Source organism: Lampetra fluviatilis, chromosome 46, assembly GCF_964198595.1.
Source record: "Lampetra fluviatilis chromosome 46, kcLamFluv1.1, whole genome shotgun sequence".
Classification (NCBI taxonomy): Eukaryota; Metazoa; Chordata; class Hyperoartia; order Petromyzontiformes; family Petromyzontidae; genus Lampetra; species Lampetra fluviatilis.
Window position 1 is genome coordinate 408,499 of NC_136320.1, and position 10,673 is coordinate 419,171.

At 53.6% G+C, this 10,673-nt stretch overlaps 1 protein-coding gene across 1 annotated transcript in view; it reads right to left on the bottom strand.

The window, feature by feature from the left end:
• LOC144947571 (thromboxane A2 receptor-like) overlaps positions 1-9,979 on the bottom strand; it is a 51,737-nt gene extending 41,758 nt beyond the window's left edge. Inside the window, exon 1 of the mRNA XM_078876784.1 lies at positions 9,719-9,979. Within this exon, the coding sequence (XP_078732910.1) occupies positions 9,719-9,979 (261 nt within the window). The remainder of the gene's footprint in view (positions 1-9,718) is intronic.
• Between the last annotated feature and the right edge of the window lie 694 nt (positions 9,980-10,673).

Genomic DNA, 10,673 nt, shown 5'->3' on the forward strand with positions numbered 1-10,673 from the left:
CCTAGCCACCGTGGCACCCACGCAGTACACAGACCACCGTCGCTATCCGTCCCGCGCCAAATCATCAACCACCGGCGCCGTCGTTGAGAGCAGAACCCGAGAGCGTTCGAGATAAGCGGACAAATTCGCCTCCTTTATCCACCATCCGTCTCTCCGCACGACAGCTCACGCGTCCCTTAGGGGCCGTTCATAAATGACGTCACGCACCTGGGGGGGGATCAGACATTTGTGACGATGTGTGACGAGGGGGGGGGGGGGGTGAGAAATGTGACGTCACATCAAAATGCGCTACTTTAAATGAATACAGACAACACGTTCTACTTAATTAAATAGACTTTTTAATAAATGTTTTCTGCTACAACATCAGAGTGCAGCGCCACATTAAATACGCACTAAAATGACAATTATTTAAAGCGATTTGAAGCATGTTTTATTTGGGAGGGGGGGGCAGAGCTTTGTGACGTCATATTTGAGGAGGGGGGGGGTCTGACTTTTTGTGACGCCGTGTGACAATGAGGGGGGGGGGGCGGGGGCGGTCAAAAATCGTCCAAAATCGCGTGACATCATTTATGGACGGCCCCTTTGCACAAACCCACCGGGGGGCACTCGCGGGACCCCCCGTCGGGTCAGAGTTCGTCGCCCCACCGACGCTGCCCATGAGAGAACCCCTCGCGAGTTCGACGCCGCCTCCCTGGAGTTTGTCCCCCCGGGCGCCGAATCGACGCCGCTGAAACGAGGCACTCGCGAGATTGGGCCGGTGGTTTGCGCAAAGAGAGAAAAGGTGGTGTTTTTTTTTGGCTTCACGTGGATAGGCAGATATATATCGAGGGGACAAATTGTCCGCTTATCTTCTTTGTTCTATACCGAGGGCTCTGTCCGCTGACGCGTTCGCGCGGGCAGTAAACATTGCATCACCCGCGGCGAGCGAGCAAGCGAGCGACCAGGCGAAGTCGTCTAGGTTTTTGCCATCCATCGCCTCCACCATCCCTCCCATCCACCAGCCGTTCCATCCACTGACCCTCCACCAATCATCCTATCCACCAGTCATCGACCAACCCTCCCATCCACTAACATTCCACCATATGTAGTAGCTACGGGCCCCGCACTTTCAAGGGCCCCGTGCTAGATGCTTTCAAGCCATCAATTCCGGTTCAGTGATTCTGCACTTGCTCTATTACTATAGTACTGTACTACCTTAAACTTGTATGAACGACTGGGTGTTTCAGGTTAGCGATTTGTCGTATTATCTGGCTGTATATAAAATGAACAAAAATTACAATTACTTTACCATACAAGTCAAAAAATTGAGTTTTAGTATTTACGTGTTTTATTTTTATTTAGGGCCCCTTTATAACATATGCTACAGGCCCCGCACTAGCTTAATCCGGTACTGCGCACCAGGCATTTAATTGAGGCTTAGTAGACCTAAGAGAGACCCCGTACCGGTTCAGGCAGGGAATCGAACTCGGGCTACGGGGTTCGTAGCGCAGCAGCAGCACGTGGACCTCTACTCGCCGCCAGCCCTGCCAGTCGGACGACTGACGCAGTTTTTACTGTAGGGGCAGAGCGAATGCCACCCCAATAGAGGGGGCGAGACGCGACTGGGGTTGTAGATACGAGCTTGTCTACCGATAAGACGCGGGGTGTGTGGGAGGCGTCGCTGTGGGGCAGTGGCGGGATTTACAAAGCAAATGCGAAACACTCTCTCCGGATACCTGAGCCTCCCCGCCTGTCTGTCTGTGTCACAAAATGCGCGGCTCCCGCCATGGAAACGTGGAATTTCCAACGGATGTAACACGTCTCTGTGTGATGAGTCCATGGGTCTCTGTGCGAGTCTAACGCCAGACGGTGGGATGAGACTCCCAGGGTAGACCTTGCAGGTGGCTGTGAGTCGACTCTGTAGCAGCTGCGGGATCTGGCGGAGGGGAGAGAACGCGTTGGCGATGGTGGTGATGGTGGTGGTGATGGTGGTGGTGATGGTGGTGGTGGTGATGGTGGTGGTGATGGTGGTGGTGGTGATGATGGTAGTGATGATGATGGTGGTGGTGATGGTGGTGATGGTGGTGGTGATGGTGATGGTGGTGATGGTGGTGATGGTGGTGGTGGTGATGGTGGTGGTGGTGGTGGTGATAGTGGTGGTGATGGTGGTGGTGATGGTGGTGGTGGTGGTGGTGATGGTGGTGGTGGTGATGATGATGGTGGTGATGGTGGTGGTGGTGGTGATGGTGATGGTGGTGGTGATGGTGGTGGTGGTGATGGTGGTGGTGATGGTGGTGGTGGTGATGGTGGTGGTGGTGATAGTGGTGGTGATGGTGGTGGTGATGGTGGTGGTGGTGGTGATGGTGGTGATGATGATGGTGGTGATGGTGGTGATGGTGGTGGTGGTGATTGTGGTGATGGTGGTGATTGTGGTGATGGTGATGATGGTGGTGGCACCCATGGATGACACCGCGATGACATCCCCACCTCACTGGCTCGCCAACCTCGTGTGTTTGTTGACACTTCTCTCCCGAACGCATTCGCCTGCCCCCGGCCGTATCGCGGTCCGTGACGTGGGCCACCGACGCTGATTGCAACGCGGCCGGCAACACTCGCGATAAAATAATGATCATAAATAACGAGCCGAAGGAATGAGAGAGAGAGTGGAGATTAAGCGAGGCTCTTCGGCCGTGGCCTTGGGGCCGTCCATAAATAACGTCACGCGATTTTAGACGATTTTTGACCTCCCCTCCCCCCTCGTCGCACGGCGTCACAAAAAGTCAGACCCCCCCCCCTCAAATATGACGTCACAAAGCTCTGCCCCCCTCCCCCCCAAAACCATATTTCCATTTTGAAAATTAAACATGCTTCAAATCGCTTTAAACTATTGTCATTGTAGTGCGTATTTAATATGGCGCTGCACTCTGATGTTGTAGGAGTGTTGTTATAACAATTAGTGTTGTTATAACAATTCGTTTTGTTATAACAATTCTGTATTTATTTAAAAAGTTGCGCATTTTGATGTGACGTCACATTTCTCAAACACCCCCCCCCCTCGTCACACGTCGTCACAAATGTCTGACCCCCCCGCCCTCCTAGGTGCGTGACGTCATTTATGGACGGCCCCTAAATAACGAGCCGAAGGTATGAGAGAGAGGGAGATTAAGCGAGGCTCTGAGGCCGTGGCCTTGGCATAGGCAGCGATTCGCCCCCACCTGGTATGCAGCCCGAGCGGCCTGCGTGGGGGTCGTGTCTCCCCAGCCCAGAGGGCGCACACACACATACACACACATACACACACACACACAGAGCTCACACACACATACAGGGTTCACACACACACACACACATGACTCACACACACACACACAGGGCGCACACACACACAGAGCTCACACACACACACAGGGTACACACACACACACAGGACTCACACACACACACAGGACTCACACACACACACAGGGTACACACACACACAGGGTATACACACACACACAGGACACACACACACACACAGCTCACACACACACAGGGCTCACACACCCACACAGGGCACACACACACAGGGTACACACACACACACACAGCTCACACACACACACAGGGTACACACACACAGAGCGCACACACACACAGAGCTCACACACACACAGGACACACACACATACAGAGCTCACACACACACACAGCTCACACACACACACAGGGTACACACACACACAGAGCGCGCACACACACAGAGCTCACACACAGAGCGCACACACACAGAGCTCACACACAGGACACACACACACACAGAGCTCACACACACACACAGAGCTCACACACACGCACAGAGCTCACACACACACACACAGAGCTCACACACACGCACAGAGCTCACACACACACACACAGAGCTCACACACACACAGAGCTCACACACACACACACAGGGCACACACACACACAGGACTCACACACACACACAGAGCTCACACACACACACAGAGCTCACACACACACACACACAGGGTTCACACACACACACAGAGCGCACACACACACAGAGCTCTCTCTCACACACACACACAGGGCACACACACATACACAGGACTCACACACACACACACAGGGTTCACACACACATACAGGGTTCACACACACACACAGAGCGCACACACACACAGGGCACACACACACACAGGACTCACACTCACACAGGGTTCACACATACACAGGGTTCACACACACACATAACTCACACTCACACAGGGTTCACACACACACAGGACTCACATACACACACATAACTCACACAAACACAGGGTTCACACATACACAGGGTTCACACACACACACAGGACTCACACTCACACAGGGTTCACACATACACAGGGTTCACACACACACACATAACTCACACTCACACAGGGTTCACACACACACAGGACTCACATACACACACATAACTCACACAAACACAGGGTTCACACATACACAGGGTTCACACACACACACATAACTCACACAAACACAGGGTTCACACACACACAGGACTCACTCACAAACACAGGACACACACACACAGGACTCACATACACATACACAGGGTTCACACACACACAGGACTCACACACACACACAGGACTCACTCACACACAGGACACACACACAGGACTCACACACACATACACAGGGTTCACACACACACACACAGGGTTCACACACACACACAGAACTCACACAAACACACAGGGTTCACACACATACACAGGACTCACACACACACACAGGACTCACACACACACACACAGGACTCACACACCCACAGGACTCACACACACACAGGACTCACACACACACACAGGGCGCACACACACACACAGAGCGCACACACACACACAGGACTCACACACACACACACAGGGCTCACACACACACACACACAGGATTCACACATACAGGACTCACACACACACACACAGGGCGCACACACACACATAACTCACACACACATAGGGTTCACACACACACACAGGACTCACACACCCACAGGACTCACACACACACAGGACTCACACACACATAGGGTTCACACACATACACAGGACTCACACACACACACAGGACTCACACACCCACAGGACTCACACACACACACAGGACTCACACACCCACAGGACTCACACACACACAGGACTCACACACACATAGGGTTCACACACATACACAGGACTCACACACACACACAGGACTCACACACACACAGGACACACACACACACACAGGACTCACACACACACACAGGACTCACACACACCCACAGGACTCACACACACACAGGACACACACACACACACAGGACTCACACACACACACAGGGCGCACACACACACACAGAGCGCACACACACACACAGGATTCACACACACACACACAGGGCTCACACACACACACAGGGCGCACACACACACACAGGGCGCACACACACACACACAGGACTCACACACACACAGGACTCACACACACACAGGACTCACACACACACACAGGACTCACACAGGACGCACACACACACACAGGGCGCACACACATACACAGGACACACACACACACAGGACACACACACAGGACGACCGTGTTCTCGAGTCATCCCAGCTGCCCCCCGCGTGTTCCATCTCTCGCCATTCCCTCCCCCATAGCCCCCTACCCAAAGGCGGAGTTCGGCTTTTATATTTCGGGGGGTGGGGAGGTGGTGGCAGGGTTCCGATGTGTCCCTAGTGGGTGCATATCATTACATTATAAAATCCTTTATATTAAGTTCACTTGCTTGCTTGCTTGCGCGCTTACGACCGTGCAAATCTTTCGGTCGTTTTTAAACCCACTTCCCGTGATCCAATCGAGCTGACATTTTGCACAAAAACTCGTTGTGCGTGACAATTTATTTTCGTGAAAATTTTTTTCCAAATGTTTACACTTTTTAGGAATTTGTTTTTATATTTAATTACCAATTGCTTAATGGTGGCAGGCAATCATCTGACCCATAGGTGGCAGCCATCTCAAGCCAGAGGACGAGAGGACTCTAGCCGCCACGCATATAAAGGATTTATAGTGAAAAACTTTGTTTTTACGGGTTAATTTTTTAAAAATCTTAATTGTAAATTGCTGAATGTGTCGTTAAACCCCGCCACCACCCGACACGGCCAATTAGTAAGGGTTATCACGAAAACAGAACGTGCCAATTCGTTGCTAATACAGCACTATACCGGTGTGTTGGAGAGCCAAGCCACCCCAATTATCTCGCTCTCTCTCCATCTCCCCCCCCGACTCCAACGCGAACCTTTTTCTACAAATTCGCCCACGCGATTTCACCTCCAAACCTCTTCCCCCCTCTCCCTCCTCCTCCTATCTCCTCCTCGTCCTCCTCCTCTTCGCCTATAGGGGACGGGGGTCCAGGTCGTGATGCGGTTGTCGTCTTTGTGTCGTCTTGTGGGTTGTTGTTGTGGATTGTTGTTGTTGTTGTTGTTCGCGGTTGCGATGGAGGTGGTTGCTTTTCGCTTGTGGTGTACCGGTTCGCGCTGCGCTGCGTTACGAACCCGGTGAACCGAGTCCGATTCCCGCTCACGGCCACCAACAAACAGTGACGATTATCCGGACCGGTCTTGGGCCTCCCACTCGGTCGACTCAGCCTCAAATGAGCACCGGGTGTGGTGTGTAGTAAACATCGCCACCGGGGAGACAAAGGCGGTCGGGCGTGGTGCTGGCCACACACCCCTCCGTGTGCCGTGCCGGCCTTCATAGGTGCTGCTCGCTAACAGCGCTTGCCCCAACAGCACGTTAATGCTATACGGGGGAGCTTTGTCTTTTGTTGTTGGTCACTGTGGATGGTTAGTCGTGCGTGTTTATGGTTGTGCTGGGGGCTTGTTGGTTGTGCTGGCCCGTAGATGTGCGTTGATGTTCCGTGATTGTGGTTGGTGGTTGTGGTGGTTGTGGTGGTCCGTGGAAGTGGTTGATGGTTGTGATTGTTGGTGGTTGTGGTGGTCCGTGGAAGTGGTTGATGGTTGTGGCTGGTGGTTGTTTGTGGTTGTGGTGGTCCGTGGAAGTGGTTGATGGTTGTGATTGTTGGTGGTTGTGGTGGTCCGTGAAAGTGATTGGTGGTTGTGATTGCTCGCGGTTGTTTTCGATTTTGCGGTTGTGACTGGTGGTGGTTGCGCATGGACGTTGTGGTTATTCATGATGGTGGTGGTGGTTGTTGGGGGTTAGTGAATGTGGTTATTCATGAAGGTGGTGGTGGTTGTTGGGGGTTAGTGATTGTGGTTATTCATGAATGTGGTGGTGGTTGGCGGTTAGTGGTTGTGGTTATTCATGATGGTGGTGGTGGTTGGCGGTTAGTGGTTGTGGTTGTGGTGGTTGGCGGTTAGTGGTTGTGGTTATTCATAATGGTGGTTGGCGGTTAGTGGTTGTGGTTGTGGTGGTTGGCGGTTAGTGGTTGTGGTTATTCATGATGGTGGTGGTGGTTGGCGGTTAGTGGTTGTGGTGGTGGTTGGCGGTTAGTGGTGGTGGTTGGCGGTTAGTGGTTGTGGTTGTGGTGGTTGGCGGTTAGTGGTTGTGGTTATTCATGATGGTGGTGGTTGGCGGTTAGTGGTTGTGGTGGTGGTTGGCGGTTAGTGGTGGTGGTTGGCGGTTAGTGGTTGTGGTTGTGGTGGTTGGCGGTTAGTGGTTGTGGTTATTCATGATGGTGGTGGTGGTTGGCGGTTAGTGGTTGTGGTGGTGGTTGGCGGTTAGTGGTGGTGGTTTGCGGTTAGTGGTTGTGGTTATTCGTGATGGTCGTGGTCGTGTCGTTCGCAACTTAGTGGCGAACGACGCTTGTTGTTGCTGCTGCTGTTGTTGTTGTTGGTGAAATTGGTTGTTGCCTTTCTCCTGTAGTTGTGTTATTTCACATCGTTGTTGCTGCTGTCCTTGTTGTTGTTGTCGTGTTTCTCCTCGTTATGGTATGGTGACTGTTGGTGATTCCGGTCGTTGTGGTTATTGCCTGCGGGTTGCGCGTGTGAGACGCGACCTGTTGTAAGCTGCTCACCTCGGCCCGTGGTGGTTGTTGTTGTGGTTATCGTCGTAGTAGTGTGGCCCGTGGCGGCGGTGGTTGTTGTTGTGGTTGTTGTGGTTGCATGTACACACAAGCAGAGCCGTCTCTATGGTGCACGGCGAATCGGAGTGGCCGCCCCGGGTCCCGCACTTTGGGGGGGCGGTGTGAGATGTAACCCTTCCAGTTTAGTTTGAAGGCATCGGGGGGGGGGGTCCACATGGTGAGGTTTGCCCCGGGCCCCGCATCCCCCACCCCTCCCCCCGCCACCTCCTTATGGACTACCCGGCATACATTTAAATTATTTTTGCTGCTGTACATTTCCAACATGATAAGCCACTTTTGTTCAGCTTTCATTTGTGGCCTAGTCGCTTCTGCAAAATAGGCTAATAGCTCAGTAGGCTTTGTCTGGTAAGATAAAAAAAAAACAATAGTTTCGTTTTACTTGCATTTATTTTACGTGATTTGTTTACCTAATCTTTTACTTTGCACTCCCGTCGTGTTAATGTCTTGTTTGTTGTTGTTGACGTTCTGATCCCGTGCCCTTTACTGGACGTCTGTGAAAAATAACTTTATAGCTGATCGGATTGCTCCTGCAGTGTGAACAAATATTCAGATTGTGACAAGCAGCACCCACCACGATCGCGGACTCACACGAATGAAATTCCACGCCGAGGTGCCAGCCTCATTGTTTCTCCATGCACGTCTGTATTTGCAAGTTGTAAACCCCCGTCAAATAATCCGGACTCAGCCGCTCACCTCACGCCCACAACTCTCCCCACGTGACAACAGCTTCGTCACTTAACATCGCGACAAATAAATAACCAAACAAATACAATGACTCGAAACACAAATAAATACAAATAAATTAAATCGCAATACGATAACCGTTACGCGTGGTTCTGAAAATTCCTTCTTGTTGTGGAACAATTACTCAGTCATCATCATCAGCATCCTCATCATCATCAATCAGGGATTCATATCTGCCGGAAGTTCCTGGGGCTGAGCTCCAGAAAATAATTCCCAAACCCCACCCTTTTTCCAGGATGATAATGATGGATGAAGTATTAAACGTTGAGATGCAACCCAGAATTAAAAAACCCACCTTTTTATACAAAAACACCCCAAATATTCATATTCTTTCGGTAAAGTCACGTAGAAGGGAAATAATAAAACAATAAAAATAACACAATTAAATATTCTTCATGCCCGTGTTCATTGGCATGCTGTAGCCAGTGATTGGAAATTGCACGATCACATGACGGGGACCAGTATGTCCACGTGATATCCACCGCTGTGGCTGTAATGTCCTCGGGTGGCCGCATCTCCAGCGTCACCTCTCGGGGGTGACACCTCGTCAGGTTCACGTCCTCGCTGGACGCAGCTGCTCATCTCCTTGGCAGTGACGTCTCGTCGCAATCGTTTCCCCGGCGGACGACCCAGTGTCTCACCTCCTGCGGCATCTCCATTGGACCCCCTCCTCCCTCGACCACCACCAATCTCCACGACCTCCCCACGGTTGGCGACCTCGCGCCGCGATCAACGCCCTCCTCGACCGAAGCCGTCGCTTGCGGCATCTCCACCGGCCGCCTCGGGTCCCCCGACTGCGGCGGCAAGGCCCCGCCACTAACCACCAGCACCACGCGCTGTCTACTGACAGTGGCACTTGCTCACGATCATGTCCTCGACGGCGGACACGGCCAGCTTGCCGTCGCTGTCATAGTGCAGGAGGACGAGCGGCTCCAGGGCCGCGGGCACGCAGCACGGCCCGGCCACCGCCCCGCCCGTGAGCCGGTGCATCTTGGCGAGCAGCAGCGCGTACCTGTTGGCCGCCTTGTACCTGTGCGGGCACGCGCCCTGGCACGCGTACGCGGCGTACTCGGCGGGCGCCTTCACCCAGTCGTCCCAGCCGATGTCGGCGAAGGAGACGCGCATGGGCGAGCGGCAGCACTTCTTCTGCTCCGAGTCGGCGCAGTCCTCGGACGACGCGTCGCGCCGGCTCCTCCGGCGCGCCGTCGAGCGCCGGGGGCCCCGCGCTCGCAGCGTCACGCGCAGGACGACGCCCGAGGCCCACGACTTGGGCGACGACGTCTCGCCGGCGGTCGGGGAAGACGGCGAGGAGATGTCCACCGCTAGCGTGCTGCTGCTGCTGCTGGTCGTGGTGGTGTTGATATTGCTGCTGCCGCTGCTGTTGCTGATGTTGATTTCACTGCTCGTATTGCTGCTGCTGCTGCTGCTGCTGTTGTCGATGCTGCTGCTGCTGTCCCCTAGCCACTTGTCGATGAGACCCCGCAGGGCGAAGCTCACGTCTACAGACGCCTGGTGCCGGGGTCGGACCCCGCGCTGGAGTCGGACGCCCAGGGATAGCCTCGCCCGGGGCTCCGAGTTGGGCGACCCGGTGGGAGGCGCCGCGTAGATCAGGGTCAGCGTGGAGGCCGGGGCCAGTGCTCGGGTCAAGGTGGAGGTCAGGGCGAGGTGAGCTGACGTCACGCGCAGGCGATGTCGGGAACAGGCCGCGAGAACTTCCTCCAGAGAGAAGTGGAGGCGCAGGGAGCTGGGCGGCGATGACGACGATGATGATGTAATCACCGTGGAGCCTGGAAAGAGATTACGACAATTATTATGATGA